Consider the following 21,495-nt stretch of genomic DNA (forward strand, 5'->3'; position numbering starts at 1 on the left):
TAGTCAGGCTAGGTGCAGATTTTTAGCATCAAGCCAACTATGTTTAGTGGCTAAAATAGACTGCATAAATAACAGGCCTATTTTTAAACACTTGGAGGGGCATAATGGAAAGAAACGTCGAAGTCCGTTTTGGGCCTAAGTCACTAGTCGCCCAAAGTCGGCAGTGTCTGAAGTCCATTCTCGACAAATACGTCCAAAATATTTTGTTTTTCAAGAGTCGTCTAACTGTACTTCCAGCTTTTGATCGCCCAGACTGCTAAGTCATCTATCTTTATACCCCATTCTCGTCCAAAATTTCATCTAAGTCAAAAACGCCTAGATAAGGACTTTTTGGACATGGGAGGGGCCAGAAAAGTAATGGACTGGACACCTAGACATCTAAACAGAGTAGTGAAGCACCTTGTGATCCTGGGCAAGTCACTTAATCCTCCATAGCCCCAGGTACGTTAGATAGATTGTGAGCCCACCGGGACAGATAGGGAAAATGCTTAAGTACCTGATTGTAAAACCACTTAGATAACCTTGATAGGTGGTATATAAAATCCTAATAAACTTGAAACTTACAGGGCACTGCTGTGAACTTCACAAAAAGGGTGCCACATAAACATCTCACCATAACTCCCTTATACGTCATGGTGAGCCCCCCAAAACACCCCCAAAACCTACTAGACCTACCTGTCTACCACCCCAATAGTCCTCACGGCTGCAGGTGGCACCTATATGGCAGTACAGTAGGGTTTGGGAGGGGTTTGGAGGTGCACATGTTTCACCATGAATGCAGTGGTTAGAGTGGCTTATAGACCTGAGTCCTCCTTTCTATGGTTCACTAGCCCACCCCCCACACTACTTAAGCCACCTTTGTGCTGCTCTACTAGGCTTTGCTATGCCAGGTGCTGATGTTCTGGAAGCAGGTATGTACGTTTTTATTCCTATTTTATGGTGTTGTGAGGGGGTCAATGATCACTGGGGCAGTGTGTGGGGGTCTGTACTTTGTATCTGCAGTGCTTATCTGGTCACTTTGGATACCTTTTTGGCACTTAGACCTGGTTTTACATGGCCTAAGTCACAACGTACAAGTTCCATCCAGGCAGCCTCATTAAACTTTTGGTTATACTTGCAGTATGACTAAGTTTAGATCAGCCTACCTCCCGCCCAAATCCTGCCCTCACCACTCCTCCTAAAACGCCCCTTTTAGCTCTGGTCGTACAGCTGCAGCATCACTGAAAAGGCCTAAGTCATTTTTAGATACGTCTAAAACCCTAGTTCCCACACTTTTTTTGTGGACAGTACTATAACTGAGTATCTCAGTGGGGTACTCCAGATTAATAAGTTATAGTCCATCTATAATTTTCAACAAATTTTATTTATAATAAAATCAAAAATGAGAATTTTATTGATGCAACATGCATATTCCTATTGAATTATACAGAGGATAAGACAATTCCTTAAGTAACTATTTGTATAATAAATTAAGAAGTTTATAGAGCTGTACAAAATGTGACTGGCCTGAAAATGTACCTAAGTAAGGATTGTAAGAAACATCCACTTAAAAACTGTATAAACAATCATTAAAAAAAGTCTAACCAAAAATCTTAAAACATAAAAGTCCATTACATTTTTCAAATTCCAGAATAATAGTTTTAAAAAACAGTTGCCTTTTTTAAATGGCATTTCAACAGCAAATGATGATACAATTCAACAATGCTTTTGGAAGAGCACAGCTTGGTTTTTTTTCCCAATGAATGCTAGCAGAATGGAATTGAATTGCAGTGATTGAAAACACATGCTCCAGGCCTGCACAATTAAATCTAATATGGATGTTGTCATAAAAAAGTGAAAATAAAACACCCACAAATAAATAAATAATACTAATGTATACATTTTATCAAAACTGATAGATACTTAAAAATTATTAGATGAACTTCTTCGGTATAAATTAGTACAACATATTGTCTTAGGAGAATAATACATAGTTCAGTAATACATTGGTCAGTTTTATATGCCCTTGGAGTTGTTTGCATGCATTTTGTTGAACTTTTATAGTAAGTACAGTACTTGTAATAAATAATAGTTTTAATATCTGATAACATTACTGAATATATCTTGTGAAATCTTCACCTCTTTTCTCCTAAGAGAAGAATGAGAGATTTTGGCATTTGATAAATCTTAGAATTCATTTTCCTATTTTTACTAAGGGTAGATTTAAGATCACATTTAGAATTGTCATTATTCATATAAGGACAATTTTAAAAGCCAAGGTTTAATGTTCAAGGTTATTCAGGATTCTAAATTACTATGACAGGGATGTGATATTAGAACGACCACCAGGAGGAGCACATATTTTCTGAGCTGGACGTCTTGGAACATGGTCATCTGCTTGAGATCCTAGAATGAAATCATCAAAAAATGTATGTTTTAAAATAAGGACTGAAAATAACTTGTGATCTTTGAACTGGATTGCAATCTGATAGGCCTCTGTGCCACTTCTGTTTGAAAAACATCAATAAAAAGTATCTTGAAATGATACCCCCCTCCCCTGGATGCTGTAAACCAGTGTTTTTCAACCGCTGTTCCGCGGCACACTAGTGTGCCGCGAGATGTTGCCTGGTGTGCTGCAGGGCCGCCGGGCCCGGAGCTGACAGGGGGCCCGAGGCAGGGGCGCCAGTAGCTCGCCAAGGCAAAGTGAGTCTATCACCCAGGACTCACTTTGTCTTGGCGATCTAATCTATCGAGCCGATAAGTCTTCTTCTCCCCGACGTCCATTCTGCAGTCGGAGAGGAAGTTCGGGCCAGCCAATCGCTGCCTGGCTGGGCGGAACTTCCTCTCCGATTGCAGAATAGACGTCGGGGAGAGGAAGACTGATCGGCCCGAAGCAGGGAGAGCATGCGTCGGCGTCGGCTTTGGGGCCTGTTATCCATTGGTGGGTCCTGTTCCCCGATGGCAGCGGCAGTGGCAGTGGCTTGGGGAACGGCAGGGAGAAAGAAAGAAAGGGGGCAGGCAGGGAAACAGAAGGAAAGAAGAGAAACAGAAAAAAAGAAAGAAAGGTCAGGGAGAGAGGAAGAAAAAGTTGGGGGAGGGAATGAGGTGTGGAGGAGAGAAAGTATACAGGCTGATAGAAGGGAAGAAAGATTGGATGCACAGTCAGAAGAAGAAAGTGCAACCAGAAATCACCAGACAAGGTAGGAAAAATGATTTTATTTTAAATTTAGCAAAGTGGAGGCAGTATTACCACAGTTTTCAAAGGAATTTGCCCAAATAACTTAATAGTTAACTGGGTAAATTCCCAGAGATGAAAACTTCCCTTCACTTACTATGCACAGTTCTGAATTTATATCTGCTGTCTATATTTTACAATATGGTCACCTTTTACTAAACCGCAATAGTGGTTTTTAGCGCAGGGAGCCTATGAGCGTCAAGAGCAGCGCTGGACATTCAGCGCAGCTCCCTGCGCTAAAAACTGCTATTGTGGTTTAATAAAAAGGATGGAGGGTATATTTGTCTATTTTTGTATGCTATAAAAACCAAATACAGAGAGAGACTGAGAGCTGTTGACGAAGAGCTACGTGTGTGTCTTTCTTCGATTCCAGCCAGAATATCAGCTTTGTGTTCAGCCAAACAGGCCCAGGTTTCGCACTGAATAAAGTATTTTATAATTTTTATTTCGTAATAAAGTAATTATAAAATACTTTCTTTGTGTTTATTTGATTCCTATTCAAGAGAATTACTTTATATATAATCAATATAGGCAGAGAGTTAAATTTTTTAACATTTTCTAATGGTGGTGTGCCTCGTGATTTTTTTCATGAAACAAGTGTGCCTTTGCCCAAAAAAGGTTGAAAAACCCTGCTGTAAACACACGATCTTCCTCTGTGTTTAATGCAGGCCAACGTCAGGCAGTCTTGAAGCCTTCCTTTCAACACTCCTGCCTCCAAGGCAACAGAATGTTGCTGTTGGAGGAGGTGAGAGAAGGCCCCAGGCTGTCTAATGTCGGCCTGCATTAATCTTCAATGAAGAGTCACAAATTTACAGGACCGGGGGTGGGGGGAGCAGAGACGTACAGAAAAAAAACACAGATATGTAAAAAAAAACACAGAATGATGGCAGAACCACCAAAGAGGTCCTTGCGGGCTGCCATTGTCTTGCGGGCCTTGCATTGAAGACTACTACTCTCGATAGATCAGGAAAAATTTTCACTTTTGAACCCATGAACAATGAATCCATAGTACAAAAATATGAAGAAAAGACTGCATTCCAGTTTGGCTCCAAGCCAAAAGTCACTACTAAGGTAGTCCTTTAGATGATCACTCTAAGGATGATTCCAAAAAAATCTGTCACTCTGGAGAATTTCCTTCCTGTGGAATTTTTGACCCAGAATTTTTTCTGACTCAGAACTTTTCACACACCTCAAATTAGGATTTAGAAGCAACTATAGCACTGAGACAGTATTGGGCACATTGTTTTACAACATCAGACAGGAAATAAGTATAAGAAAATGGGTCCTTTTGACGCATTGTGATCCTCATGTAATCAAGTACTGTTGACTCTATCCCATATTTCCACTTGAAACTAACAGATAAAGATGAAGGATCTGCGCCTCCTTCAAAACTCTAGAGTAGCTAGGAATTATTTATATAACTTAAAGAATGTATTTTCCATATATTGATGGGGGTTGTCATTATTATAGGTGAGTAATTTCTCTATTATTTTCAAATGTACTTACCAGACAAACTGAATCCAGAATGGTGAAGGTTACGTATGGGTGCAGCCTGCATTTTGCCTGGGCAAAGTGTTATTCTTGAGGTAGGAGTAGGGGCCACAGATTTAGCTGTCACTGTGACATCATGAACAGGTCCATCATACAATCCCCTTGGGACGCCCCAGATCTCAGTCAGCTTGAATGGAAAATGATTTGTTTTAAAATCTTGTTTATGAACCAAGTTTTGTTAAAATTTGTTATCCCGCTTATCAAATTTATAAGTGGTTTTACAATAAAATTTCTAAAAATACAAAAGGGGGACATACAGACATTTGTCATTATATAAAAACAATATTTGTATTTACATGGACACTATGGACTAATAGAATTACAGAAGGTAGGCGGGAGGAAATACAATTTTAAAATAGGAAAGAAAGACGTAAATGGGTAATACAAATAGATGGGGGAATTAACTTCTGTGAAAATGGAAGGAAACAGTTTGTCATATATGCAGTTCTTGGTTTGGTTTGTTTTTATGTAGGTCTTCCACATTAATTTGTATGTAATGATCTAATAATATCAATAGAAGATTAATAACAGTGTAAAGAAAACACATTTAAATAGCTGAGATAAGAATGGAAGAAAAAAATCAAATGTACTTTTTGACTCCTAAACATAGTAGTACTGCGAGAGTACAGCTAGGGGTCATGGATACTATTTTCAACCCAGAGCAACTGGGGAATATTTCTGCCCCATAACTACTAGACCCGAAGGGATTGGGACAGATAGACCTTGAGGGGAGTCCTATGGAAGGAAGAGGGTCTTGGAGGAGGATCCTCAAGAGAGTGGTCGCTATGAACTTGTATTTAGGGGACCTCTTTGGGAAGAGTTTCCATCTTGGTTGGGATTCATAGAAGATGGTCAAGGGCAGGGAGAAGCACAGGGGGAGGAGGGCCCCTAAGATGATGCTCAGGACCACTGGGCCTCAAGTTAGCAGTGTTCGTTGCAAGTATCATTATTTGATTTACACAATAAAGTGTTTTGCATGCATTTGAATGCTTTATAACACATTATTGTTTTCCTTAGCAACGTAAACTAGCATGTGTTAAGGTAATATAATATTGCTGTTTAATGCTCATTAAGGAAGAAATAACATACATTATTGTCTTAATGCTGTTTAGGAGCTATCTTCCTCCCCCTCCTTAGTCAGCTAGAACCTTTGAATATTGACCCCTGGGGAAATATGCAATCAGTCCAATAACCGACATTGAATTTTAGAAAATTTGGCACTGAATTTTCTCTTTCTTGTGTCAGAATCTGCCACGGTGTTCCCACAGGAAACTGGGGTTATGATTAATAACGATGACAGGCTTTTCCACTATATGATACAAAGTCTTCCTTACCTTGTTCCTTGCCTTTATTCGTTTGTAAACAAAGTCTGGGAAAGTTTTTCTAGGGATGAAGCGTCCAGACCCTTGGCTGACATGGAGATTTCCATCATCCAGCACAACCTTTCCTTGGCTTATGACAACTTCAGGAACACCATGGCATTCCATCCCTTCAAATATATTGAATTCTACATTCTGGCAGTGCAAAAGCAAAACAAATATTTTGTTCACTGTGGTTCAAAACAATTTAAGACAACTGACATTGCCAAACTCTCATAGATTTGTGGGATCACGACAACTAGTTTTGCCTTCACTAGCAAAAATTCACTGGGCCTTGATTATGGAACAAGTTGCCAGGCATTTGGGGCCTGATTCTACAAACAGTGCCTAACCACGTCTAACTTGTAGGTGCTGGTTCATGTGGTTGTCAATTAATTGCTAGGCATAGGGTTACCATATTTTCTTTGTGAAAACCCCGAACACATGACCCCACCCAGTTCCACCCCAGCCCTGCCTCATCCAGCCTCTAGCCCATCCCTGAACCACCTCCAGCCCCAGCCCCACACAGCCTCCTCTCTTCTCCGACAAACTCCAGCTGCTTCTGGAGGGCCTGGAGCTTGCACTGATGCATGTGACATCATCCACGCATGTTCAAGGGCCTTCCAGATGTGGCCGGAGCATGTTGGGGGTTTTTCAAAACCCAGACAAACTGCTGGGTTTTGGAAAGTCTGTACAGTCCTCTAAAAAGAGGACATGTCTGGGTTTTCTCAGACATCTGATAACCCTAGCTAGACATCCTTTATAGAACCATGCCTAGAGGTACCTAGGCTGACTTAGACATCACTAAGCATCATTGAGGTAGGCGTAGGTATATTACCTGCCTAATTTAACAGCGCCAAACTTGCACGCCCAGCGATGTCTAAGTTTACCATGCCTATTTTCTGCCCCTAACTAAATCCCCCTCCCTTTAACAAAACCATTGCACAGTTTTTAGCACCGGCCAGCTCAACAAAGGAATTTTATGAGCATTGGAGTTGTTACCACTGCCACCGAAGCTAAAAATTGTGTTACAGTTTTGTGAAAGGAAGGGAATGTCTACTTTTGAGGTATGTGCCATTAGGCAGCAGAGGCATCTCGACTTAGGTGTTGCTAGGCACCACATGAATATCCCCACGCAACCTTAATTGATAATTTTTTTAAAAATTGTTTTTTGATTGAATTTTAATGATGTGGTCGATTACCATATCATTTAATCAATTAAAAAAAAATAAAATTTAGTTACGCGTGAATTTAAGTTGCGTATCAGTACCATCCATGATTAGGAAGCCTGATATCACCTAACCGAGGTGCTATTTATTGAAACAGACCCTTTGCGCTTTTCATCGACTGTTTCTGAATTTAAGAAAAATCTAAAAACATATTTCTTTGTACAAGCATTTGCAGATGAGAAAACTGCTAGAAGGGCAAAGATTCAGGGCTCCTTTTACTAAGATGCGCTAGCGTTTTTAGTGCATGCATGAAATTACCACGTGCTACACCGTGCGGTATGCTTCTAGAATAACCTAGCGTGTGGGGCAATTTAACGCGGGCTATTCCACATGTTAAGGCCCAAACGCACCTTAGTAAAAGGATCCCTCAGCACAGAATGTTTTTTGTTATATGTTTCCTTTTATAATTGTATTGTGAATATTTTATTGGTACCCACTTAGCTAATAAAAGGGCTATAAATAAATTTAGATAGATTAAAATGTGAAATCCACACACATAACAATGGGAAAAGGGAAGTACAATCTTGAATGGAAAGAACTTTAAGAGGGAAAAACATTTTCCACTCCACCTGCTGTTTCTCTATTACACTTTTGCACTAATTTCTTCAAATGTTGCTCTACAGTGATTATCAGTATTAATTCTGAGAGTAACTGTGGAGCACGGTTTAAATCACCAAAGTAATGGAGAAGAAAAAGTAATTGAGCAACATTTGAATAAATTAGTGCAAAAGTGTAATAGAGAAACAGCAGGTGGAGTGGAAAATGTTTTTCCCTCTTAAGGTTCTTTCTGTTCAAGATTGTCCTTCCCTTTTCCCATCGATCTGTGTGTGGATTTCACATTTTATTCTATCTAAATTTGTTTACCCAACCCATCTTTTATTTAGTTATTTAACTCATAGCCCTATTATTAACTAAGTGGGTACCAATAAAATATTCATAAGAAGAAATTCATACGAAATATTTAAAAGAAGAAATTAGTGCAAAAGTGTAATGGAAGAGCCTCAACCCTGAAGAAGTTTATATTGAAGCACGATCGTGTCAGGAGAGGCGCTCCTTTTACTGAGATTAAGCAGATAAGTGGCTTTTAATATAAAGTATTATAAAGATTGATTAAAGTAATAAACAGAAAGTTTGGAAAAGAAAAAAGTGATAACAAATGATCCGATGACGAATGCAGATACCAATACAAAACTCATAAATAAGCCTGCTGAGGTTCAAGAAAATTGAAAATCTGAATGGAGAGTTCCAGGGGAGATGTTTGTTGATTATTGACTATTGAGCATGATCCCTGGAAATATAGCCGATACATTTGATCTTATAATTCGGTTATACCTAAAAGTACACACAGATCAAGTACACATGGATTGGTTGCATGGAATGTTGCTACTCTTTGGGTTTTGGCCAGGTACTAGAGACCTGGATTGGCCACTGTGAGAACAGGCTACTGGGCTAGATGGAGCATTGGTCTGACCCAGTAAGGCTATTCTTATGTTCTTATGTATAGTAGGTAGGCTCAGGGGCAGAGCTGGACAATGTTACAATTTATGCACGCTGTGGTAGCATGGGTCGGGGCCAGCATCAACAAAGTACAGCTGCATAGGATTTTGCAGGTAAAACAAAAACACTTTGGGCTCCTTTAACAAAGGTGCATTAGGGCCTTAACGCGTGGAATAGCGTGCGCTAGCCGCTACCGCTCCTCTTGAGCAGGCGATAGTTTTTTGGCTAGCACGCGCTCTGTAAAAAGAGCCCTTTATTTATGTAATCATATAGAGAGAGAGAGAAGCCTGTTGCTTCACAGTCTTAATACTATGCCAATTAATTTTCAGTTTTATTAGGGTACCGAAACTAACTTGGGCATGATATATAGAATCCAGGGGACGGTGTATAAGGGTATACCTATCTACTAAAATGTATAAGTGCAAGAGTTATATATGCAGGCAAAGCATGGGTAGGACATTGGCATTTCCCCTACATAAGCACTCAACTTATAGAATACTGTTAGTGCCATGTGCTGCTTAGTGTGCTTAGGTGTGTCCATATATGCTTGCCATTGACTTGACGTACACGGGCATGCCTACATTTATGTGTGGTGATGTGAGTTTACACTACTATTCAGTGTTTGGGTGCCCAGATGCCATTTATAGAATAGGCATTCCCTGAGCCTACATCTACAGTATACATGCCTTTATAGAATTGCCATCAAAGACTGTAAAACTTCTGGGGACAGGTAAATACAAACTATAACTGAACATTTTTAGTGACCCTTGAAAATGTATGCACTCAATATAAATAAATAAATAAATAAATAAATGTGATCATTATGATTATTACCAGATTGTGGCTCTTTGCTGAAATAATTTTTACTTCTTTGGGGTTCCATATGACCAGGTCAGCATCAGAGCCCGCAGCAATCCGCCCTTTTCTAGGATAAAGATTAAAGATCTTGGCTGCATTCGTACTCGTAACTGCGACAAATTCATTCTCATCCATCTTCCCTGAAGTCTGAAAAGAGAAGAGAAAACTGCATTATGTAGTCTGAAAATAGCAGCAGCCCAGTCCTTTCTGTGTTTTTAATAATTTTGTGAATTTATATCATATACACAAAATTCAAAAACATTGAAAGAAATAAAAGCAAAGAAATGCAATTCATCCTCCATAATAAAGCCCTAAGTGCGCATGCGCACTTAGGACGGTGTGTTCCCTGCCACCGTGGTGTCTGGGTCTGTGCCTAATTCCATTTTCGAACACACCAGTGACTCCCCCCTCCCGCCCTCACTCACCAACCACTGCCGCTCCTCTTCAAAGCAGCCTGCTGAGGTTTGCCGGCTGACTGTAGCAAACCTCGCAGGCCGCTCTCCACCTCGGTAGCACGTTCTCTCTGACGTGAACCTCAGCAGGCTGCTTTGAAGAAGAGTGGCAGCGGTTCGTGCCGGTGGGCCAGAAGACACCAGGAAGCCAGGATGAAGGGAGGGTAAGAACAGGCATGCATAACAGGGGCAGGCATGGCACAACAGGGGGAGAGGGAAAGGGGGGTGATTTGGGTGGAGGGGTGTGCTGGGGGAAGACAGCAATAATGCTTTGATATGGGAGGGGGGAAACAGAAGGGGGCCATGGAGCAGGCAGGCATGACACAACAGGGGGCAGGGGAAGGGTGAAAGGGGGCTGATTTGGGGGGGGAGGGGTGTGCTAGGGGGCAGACCGCAATCATGCTTTGCTCTGGGGGGAAACAGAAGGGGGCCATGGAGAGACAGGCAGGCATGGAGCAACAGAGAAATACAGGCAGGCAGGGGGCCAGGGAGACAGATAGAATGAAAGACAGACAGCGTCCAATGAGAGACAGAAACAAAGAAAAAAAACCAGATAGACAGACATCTACTTTAGCACCCGTTAATGTAATGGGCTTAAACACTAGTATCCTATAAACATCTAACTAGCCCACATCATGGGGAGAGTAAAACCATATCCAAGATTTTTAAAAGAGAAGAATATCCATACTTCCTGATAAATCTTTACTGATGCTCTTCCAACTCATTATACGAAACATTGTTCTAGTAATTAAGGGGGTCCTTATATTAAGGAACACTAACCAATTTAGCGCATGCTAAGGATTAGTGCGCGCTAAATGCTAAGGCATCCATTATATTCTTTGGGCGCTTAGCATTTAGCGTGCGCTAATCTTTACCGCACACTAAATCAGTTAGCATGCCTTAAGTTGCAGTTGTTCAAGATGGAAAGTTTCTAAATGAATAGGACCCAGAAAGGTTTAATAATTTCCAGAATGTGAGACCAAATATTTAGAAGGAAACTTCAATAAGAATTAAGCAACCAAAGCTAAAACATGAGGCTTCAGCTGAAGGAATACTTTCCTATATAACTGAGTAGATTTAGGCACATCTGGAAAAAATGTTTATCCTTTGACCACAAAAAGATCCTTTATAACTCCCACCTCTTTGCCTAAACCAAACCTGGCCCCTCTTGGAAAAAAATAATAAATATTATCAGTCTACCTGCAGATACATCAATACTTCTTTAAATACTTCCTAATGAGCTCTAGAAGAGGCAAAAAATAAAACAGAAGGAAATTTAACAGTTTCAAATTGTTTGCTCTAATCTGATTCTCCATTATTATCTCCCATTAGACTCACTTTTATATTAGTGCTTGAATGGAAGACATACGTGGGGCTGCTGAAAAGTTCTCAGCCCAACCAACAACACTGGGGGCAGTCTCCATCGAGAGCATCGTCCATTGATTTTCCGTTTTTTTTTCATTCCATAATTTTCCAAAGGAACAAATAAAGTGGAAAATTACTGGACTAAGACCTCCTTTTACAAAGGTGTGCTAAGTGTTTTAGCGTGTGCTAAATATTAGCACACTAAACGCTAACGCGTGCATGTTAGTCTATGGACGCGTTAGCAGGTGCCAAAACGCATAGCGCACCTTAGTAAAACAGGGGGTAAGTGTATAGCCCTCGATGGAGACTGCTCCAACCTTATTAGAAACATAGAAAATGACGACAGAAAAGGGCCACAGCCCATCAAGTCTGCCCACCCTAATGACCCACCCTCATAACGTCACCCCGCTAGAGATCCCACATGCGAATCCCATTTTTTCTTAAAATCTGGCATGCTGGGCTGGGCTTAGAACTTTTCAGCAGACCCAGCTGATTAGCTTCCTGTCTTTTTCGGCCAGTGCTTGAATGGAAGACACACGTTCATCTACTTTGTCAATGAACTGCCAGCTGATTCAACTTCCCATCCTTTTTAGCCAGTTTATGCACAACATCCATATGCAGTGCAGGAAAAAATCCAATTGTGTTCCTAGTCAAAGTTACTGATATAGTGAAGTTAGTGGATTATTTGTATTTGGTGGTATATAAATAAAGATTGTATTGTATTTGTTTAATAATCAAAATTTAGGTTGAGCTGGTCTTATAATACAGTGGAGTTAATGGATTAGTTTATTTTATACATAATCCAAATTTAGGTCGAGCTAGGCTCCTAGCAAGGATTTTTGGAAAAGCCACATCTTCAGGTTTTTATGGAGCAGGGTAGTGAGTTCTATGTTTTTGTAGTTTGATAATTAAATGAGTTACAGTGGATCCTTTTATATTTTACTCCTTTTGGGGATGGGATGGAAAGGATAGTATCAGGTGGTTTGCGTTACATTGTCAGATATATCTTGATATATCTTCCTAATAGTTCTACAAATCTGGAGAAGCTATCGGAGTCTCTCCATGCAGAATTTTGAACATTAAACAGCAGAGTTTGAAATCAATCCACTTGTCAAGTGGGAGCCAATGCAACTCTATAAGTAGTGGTATGATATGATCGAATCTCGATTTGTAGAATACGAATCTTGCTGCTGTGTTCTGTACTAGTTGAAGTTTCTTTGTTATTGTCTTCAGAAGTGCAATGCAATATTCTAGTAGTGATATGATTATTGACTGCACCAGTATCCTATATTGTTGGTGGAGAAAATAGAGTCCAACCCTTCTCAACTGTTGTAGTGTGGCAAAAGACTTTCAAACTAGGTTGTCGATATGATTTTCAAATGTCAGTAAGCTGTCTAGGATGGCTTTCAAGACCATGGATGATTCCTCACTGTTAAGGTGGCTTCCATTTGCCAGTGTGATAGAGGGTGGAATCAGGTGTGTCTTTAGCCCAAATGATAGTAGATAGTAATTTAGTTTTTCCGGCATTTAGTTTAAGATGGTGTTTTGTTGTCTATTTTTGTGCTCTAATTAAGGTCTGGGATAATTTGGTAATGAAGTTTGTTGGGTTCAAGTTCACAGGAATTGCAAGGAGAATGTCATCTGCATATAAATAATAATAATAATAACTTTATTTTTCTATACCGCCATAGTCAAATGACTTCTAGGCGGTTCACATTGAAAGAAGGCTGGACAATCAGCGAATTACAGAATGCAAGAAGAGAAATGTTACATAAGAAATAGGGGTTACATGAGAAATTACATCAGGTTTGCAAAGGGGAAATATCATAGTGAGTGAAAGTCATCTGTTTAGGCGATGAATTTGTCGTTCTCTAGGCTTTAATATAATTGTCTTTAGAGTGGTCATGAAAATGTTATATAGCAGTGGTGAAATAGGGAATTCTTGTGGTATTCCATATGGTGGGGTCCAGTAGTCAGAGTAAGTTCTGTCCTTCATTACTCTGTATTGTCTCTGCAAGGAATCCTCGAAACCACTGTAGGACATGTCCTATGATTCATAGTTCAGATAACCTGTTTAAAAATAGACTGTGATTTACCATGTCAAATGCTGCTGAGACATCAAATTGTATTAATAGCATTTGTCTACCTTCACTTAGTGCTAATCTTAATCTGAACACTAGATCTAATAAAAATGTCTCTGTGCTATGTGAGTTTCTGAACCCATGTTGGGAAGGTAACGGCAGGTTCCAACACATAATGTAATATTTTAGTTGGGTCAAAACTACAAATTCAATCAGTTTAGTTATGAAAGGTATGCCAGCTGTCATGCTTCACAAAAATTTAAAAAATGATGATACAAGGCACTCTAATCCTAGTAAGTGCTTAAGGTGGAAAATTTATCTGCCTTGAATCCCAAAGGGGACCTATTTCCCTAAAGCTTTTTCAGGGGCTAAGTTATTGCACTAACATGGTGCAATTGTGTATATAAACTTTTACAGTGATGCCTTCCTGCAACAGTTTTATTTGAGAGTAGACAGCAATTCTCATCAGCGCTTCATTCCACACCATACAAACTCATAATTATGCGCAATCACCTACATACTGTACACCAGTGTTCTTCAACCACCAGTCCATGGACCAGTGCCGGTCCACAGAAATTTCCTGCCGGTCCATAGGGCCAGCACATGCATCAGGCCCAAAACAGTTCTTCAACCGCCGGTCCACAGTGCGATTGATGCGGCGTTATCTTTGAGCCAGCTCCCTCTTCCTGATTCAGTGCACAAAGCCACGGGCTGTGGCTCCTACGGGCATCCTGCGCCTGAACCGGAAGCCTTCTCTCTGACGTTGCAATGTTAGAGGGAAGGCTTCCAGATGAGGCAAGGGACGTGCAAGGTGCAATTAGTACTATTATGGGGGCGGGGTCTGGGGTGGACATTGGGTAGAGATGGGCAGGGTTTGGCCCACGACATAGCCCAGTGTTTTTCAACCACCGGTCCACAGAATAATTGTTTTATTTCTGCCGGTCCATAGGTGTAAAAAGGTTGAAAAATACTGCTGTACACAACACACAAGCAAACAGTGCATGCTGGGGTGACCTATAAATATTGTCTAATCAAGCTGAAATTTGACACGAGTAAGACATATCAAATGGACAAAAATAAGTGTGAGACAAGATTTGACATGGTTGATTTTGTTTGCATACTACTGTGGACCATCCTAGGGTCTTCATTGAGATTCAAGACAGATAGGTATTCCACCTTAAGCACTTACTAGGATCCTTATGTAGGATTAGAGTGCCTTGTATCATCATTTTTTAATTTTTGTGAAGCATGATATAATGCTATGAGTGTTGGAATAGTATAAGAGCATTTAGCACTCTGGGCTGTGGTAGATACCTCTACTGCAGCTTAGTAAAAGATGGCCTAACATATGCTAATTGGCAAATATAATGTATGGCATTGCTCTAATATAATTTAGTAAACAGGGTCCTCATTTTATTAAATATAAAAGTCCTCCTGGGAATGTAATATTTTAAACTACTATATTTTTGTATTTGCGAAAATAAACCTTCCAAGAATTCAACTTTAGTAAAAGTATTACTTCAATTTAAAACAGATCAGAGATGATCATGGCTATTATTCTCCTGAATAAACTCACAAAACCCTATGTAGTACAGCAAAGACTATAATTAATATGAGGGTAAAGCCCCTTCTAGAAACTTATCACTGTAGTGGTACCTCGGTTTACGAGTGCACCGGTTTGCGAGTGAACTCTCAGGCCTTGAGCATGCGCACATGCTCAAGGCCCAGCACAGGAAGCAGATCTTCGGGCACTGGCACCAACGCACAGGACATGCTGGTGCCGGTGCGGAGGCTACACTAAAGTAAGAAGAGGGTTCGGGTGGGTTGGGGGGACCTCAGGACGCGGCGGGGGGTGATGCCCGATGGCGGCGGGGGGGTGCCCGATGGCGGCGGGGGGGTGTCAGATTGCGGGGGGGAGGGTGCCGGTTCGCGGGGATGGCCTTCGGGGGGGAGCAATGCCGGTTCTCGTGGGGGGGAGCAGCGCTGCTAGCCTCGGGGGGAAGGGGGGGTAGGAACATATCAAAGCGAGTTTCCATTATTTCCTATGGGGAAACTCGCTTTGATAAACGAGCATTTTGGATTACGAGCATGCTCCTGGAACGGATTATGCTCGTAATCCAAGGTACCACTGTATTTAATTGGGCCACAGGCATTGAACTGGAATTTATATGAGCGCTGTTTGATATTTAGGACCAGCATCATGGCTAAATGTGTGCTGACTTTGAAATCTCACACGCCAACCAGGGCTGACATGATTTTTGTAATATTTTATGCTTACCACACATTTCTCCCAAATAACTGACATCCTTTCTTCAACTCCATTCGTTCCTTCTGGAATAAGGGTAAAGTTGTCCTTTCCAACAGCCTTCTGTGCTGAAGTAAATGTACAATGGGCACTGCCTGTAACCTGTAGGTCTCCACTAGTTGGAAACAGAACAAGATGTGTAAGCATAAAATTGATGGATTCATTGATCACAGCTCTTATACAAAAATGCTAAATAATAAATAAATTTAAATTAAATGTGAAGTGCTCAGACCTTATAACCAGTGTTTTAAGTGTTATCACCAAAACGAGGTTAACAAAGGGACCATCATTGCCTTCACTGTCCCTCGACCACCTGAATAATATTATCCAAAATCTCAATGTGAGTAAATTGATATAGATGATGTACTTATCTCTGGCAGATGGTAATCGGTGGTGTTAATCCTCGTTCAAACAAACGTAACCAAAGTGATGTGCTTTTAAAAGGTTTTGTTTCTCTATGTGTGCCTTTTACTTCATAGTCCCAGTCCCCCCGACCCAGGTTTCGTATCTTCGTCAGGGAGGGACATTGATACAAATGTTGGCTCACTGTAACTAGACCAGACCGCAAAGGAGGGTTACGTTTGTTTGAACGAGGATTAACACCACCGATTACCATCTGCCAGAGATAAGTACATCATCTATATCAATTTACTCACATTGAGATTTTGGATAATATTATTCAGGTGGTCGAGGGACAGTGAAGGCAATGATGGTCCCTTTGTTAACCTCGTTTTGGTGATAACACTTAAAACACTGGTTATAAGGTCTGAGCACTTCACATTTAATTTAAATTTATTTATTATTTAGCATTTTTGTATAAGAGCTGTGATCAATGAATCCATTATAGATTGTCATCACAGATTATATCTTTATTCCTCCAGTGATTTGTCTAGCATAAAATTGATGCCATGATAATTTGCTTGTCCCATTACCCTGTGCACTATCTTTCCTAGCCTGGAATATTTCTGTGTGGCAAATTCACGGCAATATGCAATGGGCCAGTAATTGGTTATCTTTAACTGGGTATTCAGCTACAATTCCAGATAAAGGGTGCAGTTATCCACAAGAGCTACGATTAAGGTATGCAATTTTACTGCTAACATGCTATTTTAACACAGGTTCCATTTTATGCAATGACATCTAGTTAGTAATAACTGGGGTTAGCAGTAAAATGACACATCTCAAAAATAGAAAAGAAGAGGGATTCAAAGTACAAACCACAAAGGAACAACCCCCAAAAAAGCACAAAGGGCCTTCAAATTCCAGGTAATCCTGCTTTAATGATGGGCCCAACACAGACCGTGTTTTGGTGTCTCCGCCTGCATCGGGGTCAGAAGGTCTTGTAAATCAGTATAAAAGATCAAAATACTCAATGAACAAAATTTTTACCCAAACTGGTGGAAAATAAACACACTCAGACTAACAGTTAATCTGGTGCCACAGAGAGTTTAGTTGAACACATGGTGGGGCATAATTAAAAAAAAAATCTAAGACCCCTTTTGGCCTAAGTCAGTAGACGCTGATGTTGGCAGCAGGGAAATGTCCATTCTAAAAAAAAAACGTCCAAATTGAGGAGTTTTTTTGAGAATGGTCTACCAGCATGTTCAGCAATCTACTGGCCCAGACTGCCACTACATCTATCCCTACACAACATTCCTGACCAAAAAAATTGCCCAAGGACCCAAACACCCAAACCCAGACCTTTTAGGCACTGGAATGAATAAATGCCTGCATCAAGAGCATCTTTTCCACTGTATTATTTTTTTGTTTTCAATAATTATTGATTGCTGTCATCAATTTAGCCAATTACTTTAGGTGCGGGTGTGCAGTCCTTTCCCAAAATTGCATGCCAAACTTTAGGCAACCTATACAAAATTAGGGGGCTAACTCTTTAAAAACTGAGGGGCATTCACAATTTGCTGCTGTTGCCGGCTTCGGACCTTCTTCTCTGTCGGGTCCTGCCTTCATGGAAACAGGAAGTAGGCAGGACTCAGCAGAGAGGAAAGCCCAAAGCCGGCACAGCAGCTAATTGTAAACACTGTTGCTGCCCGAAGAAGTTAAAGATGCCAGGCCTTGGAGCACCCAGGGCAGACCACTTCTCTCCAGTAGCCAAAATGTTCCTTTTCTGAGGGGCCCCCGACACGGCAGCCGGGGCCCCTCTGAAAAGGAACTTTTAGCTCTCCCTCCCATGTGAACCCTGCCGACCCTCCCACCGCGAAAAGATTGACAAACCTCGCTTCAGTACTCGTCAGCAGCCGCAGCACTCTAAACAGGCTGCTTCGTAGTTCGCAGCCTACTGCTGGTGATTCCCCCTGTCACGTCACTGATGATGTTATCAGTGACGTGGCAGAGGGAATCACCAGCAGAAGGCCGCAAACTGCGAAGCAGCCTGTTTAGAGTGCTGGAGTGAGGTTTGTCGATCTTCTTGCGGTGGGAGGGTCGGCGGGGAGGGCCCAGGTGATGACGCTGGGGGGGGGGGGCGGGATGATGATGCTAGGGGGTGGGGCTGGGACGATGATGCTGGGGGCGATGACTCTGCTGTGAATCCAGCGAGGGTGAGGGAGATGTCCAAACGGCCCTAAAGCACCGCACCGGCAGGCCCCCCCCTGACCATTTCGGGCCCTAAGCCCGTGCCTACTGGGCCTATCCTTTAATCCAGCCCTGATTGTAACCTCACCAATGAGATTGGCTCTAAGGCATTATGACATCACAATACGAGGGGTCGCTAAAAAGTTCTCAGCTCAAGCAAGAAGAGAATGATGTGGAACCATGAAACTTACAAGTTATTCCACACTTTTCTTGGCACTCTCCATTTAATTTCATATCATTCTCTTCTTGCTTGGAATGAGAACTTTTCAGTGGCCCCTCTATAAAATAGGCTTAAAACAGGTGTTTTTCTGGACTTCTCACGTAAGATTCTTATTGTAACATCAGGCCCTGTGTGTATAGAGAAAGAGTGCTAAGCATGGTATTTTAGATATTCAGCATTTAACAGAGCTTTTTGAAAAATACAGGGGAAATTGAACACATCCTGACCTCAAAACCCCTCTCTAAAACTTGTTTTTACATAGGCATTCATAAAGATTACATTTTAATGCTACAGTTGACATTCAAATTAGTATGGTGACCATGATAAATGTGGAACATGCTGGATGTGGACCCTATATATTCTAGCTATTGTGAATTGTGTTCCTTATGGATCATATCCCTGCATTTAACTTTCCAGATATACATATAAAATACTATACTTTGCCATGTTATGTTCAGTCATACTTAGACTGGTGATTAGTTACCATGATAACAGTGAACTGAGGTAGTCAGGTGTGACTGGATCTGGACTCAGTGGTGGAGATGTAACGTAAGCTGCAGCCTTGGTCCAATTCTTACTCCAGTAATGAGATCCATCAGTACCAAGGCTGGCTGTAATTGGCTCCCCATAGACGACTGTTCCTAAAACAAAGGAACATAAATGGATGTTTTTATGATTCAACATAGTTTTTAGATTTCAAGACAGAAATTACTTGTTTCATCATGTGTGCTTTAATGTCTCTATTATATTTTATAAATACTAAGGGCTCCTTTTACAAAGGCATAGTAAGGTGGGGGGGGCAAAGGATGGAATGCCCGGGCGCTGTCATGGTGGGGGCGCCGACACCTATCTGCCCTCCCACGCCATGCTTGCGCCCTCCATTCCTTATCCCTGTACCTCTTTAAAATCTTGGCCAGCATGACCAACTACTCTAGCCTGCTGCACGCGCTGGCCTGGCTCTCTCTGAAATCACTTCTGGGTCACGGGGCCAGGAAGTGACGTCAGAGGGAAAGCTAACATCAGCGCGAGCAACAGGCTAAAGAAGCTGCTTGCGCTGGTAAAGATTTAAAGAGGTACAGGGGTGGGAAGGGAGGGTGAAAATGTGGTATGGAGGTGCAGAAGGAGTGAGGGGGCAGAGAGGAAGGTGCAGAAGCATCACTGCCTTGGGCACCTCATACCCTCGCTACACCAGTGATTTGGGAGATTTTATTATTTCATAAGGCTTAATCATTCCATTGTCAATTTTGAGCACATATTTAGGTTCTTCCCTGGGTGAGTATATTATGAACAACAAGGTAAAATAAATTATTTCTTAATTTTTTGAAAAAAAAAAAAAGATGTAATCAACAGTGTGTGAAATGATTTCTTTAGTCTAATTCAATGCAATACTTTCCACTGCAATTGGACATAGGGAGGTGCAGGACAAAAAAAATGTGTTTCATTTAGCTTACCACGTTGTTTATGCAAATCTTCATTTTGTTCTTTTTCTGTATATTTTGAGGTCATGTAATAAATTATGTGCACTACTTGCAAACAGTGTGCATGCTCAGTGAAGATCAGGCACTATTTTTCAATAGTGTGCGTTATTCACAAATATGCTCTTCACAGAGAACACACTTAATAAAGAGTAAGCGCTACCTCTATTTATGAAAACTCTGGGTCAATGTTCAGCCAGCGAGGGTCAACTGGCTCTTAGACCTAGACGTCCAATTCTAGGCTGTGTCTGGGCAAAGAAATTTCATATCCAGGTCATCAGTTAGGGTTACCAGATTTTTTGTCTGGAAAATCCTGACCCCCCTAGATCCGCCCACAGGCCCGCCCCAGTTCCGCCCTGTCATGTCCCCAAGCCCCGCCTCCAATCCCACCCCAGCTCTGCCCCCACTTATTTCTCTCGTCGGGTAATGACGTCACACGTGTGTGCGCATGACATCATCACGTCATATCCAAGCATGCGCTGATGACCTCCTACACAAAGGAATGCTTTGTACCGGGTTTTGAAAAGCCATCTGGACCCCCAGACATGTCCTCAAAAATTTTATTGTATTGTATCCCTATTGGACAACTGAGGCTTGAGAGCCAATAACACCTTACTGCAGTGGTTCTCAACCCTGTCCTGGGGACCCCCCCAGCCAGTCGGGTTTTCAAGATATCCCTAATGAATATGCATGAGAGAGATTTGCATATAATGGAAGTGACAGGTATGCAAATCTCTCTCATGTATATTCATTAGGGATATCTTGAAAACCGACTGTCTGGGGGGTCCCCAGGACAGGGTTGAGAACCACTACCTTACTGTGTCTCTCTAGTAAGAAACTGTCTAGTAATAGACTAGCAATCCTTTTCTGCTGTAGTTCTATGAAAATAAATCTGGGGGTGCATTTCTACTTAGTACGTTTTTACTCTGTAATGTTCTATTTACCTTTCCTTTTTGCCTGAGCAATCACATCTGCAGTACCTTTGCTCATCACTTTAGTAATATATAAAGGACAGTTGGCTTGTTTGGCTACTGTAATTGCACGATAAGCTGCTTCCGTTTCAACCTGAAACAGAAAAAAAAAAATTGGAACTGTACTGCACTGGGAGCAATTTTCAAAACTACATGTGTTGAATCAAAGTCCATGGAAACATTTTTTTGTAACTTTACGAGAGGCCGCTGAAAAGCTCTCAGCCCATCCAAGAAGAGAATGATGTGGAGCCATGAAACTTACAAGTTATTCCACACTTTTCTTGACACTTTTCATTTCAATGAGGCAAATGCATCTAAGTAAATGGGCAC

The 21,495-nt window shown here is 41.3% G+C and overlaps 1 protein-coding gene across 3 annotated transcripts in view; it reads right to left on the bottom strand.

The window, feature by feature from the left end:
* Positions 1–1,415: 1,415 nt before the first annotated feature.
* DPYSL4 (dihydropyrimidinase like 4) overlaps positions 1,416–21,495 on the bottom strand; it is a 66,124-nt gene continuing 46,044 nt past the window's right edge. For all 3 annotated transcript variants that reach the window (XM_033941987.1, XM_033941988.1, XM_033941989.1), the window contains 7 exons: positions 21,139–21,259; positions 19,204–19,360; positions 15,884–16,025; positions 9,684–9,854; positions 6,100–6,279; positions 4,721–4,892; positions 1,416–2,385 (listed from right to left, as the gene is read on the bottom strand). In XM_033941987.1, coding sequence (XP_033797878.1) covers positions 2,294–2,385; positions 4,721–4,892; positions 6,100–6,279; positions 9,684–9,854; positions 15,884–16,025; positions 19,204–19,360; positions 21,139–21,259 — 1,035 coding nt within the window. In that variant the 3' untranslated portion in view covers positions 1,416–2,293. The remainder of the gene's footprint in view (positions 2,386–4,720; positions 4,893–6,099; positions 6,280–9,683; positions 9,855–15,883; positions 16,026–19,203; positions 19,361–21,138; positions 21,260–21,495) is intronic.

This window comes from Geotrypetes seraphini, chromosome 4 (assembly GCF_902459505.1).
Source record: "Geotrypetes seraphini chromosome 4, aGeoSer1.1, whole genome shotgun sequence".
Lineage (NCBI taxonomy): Eukaryota > Metazoa > Chordata > Amphibia > Gymnophiona > Dermophiidae > Geotrypetes > Geotrypetes seraphini.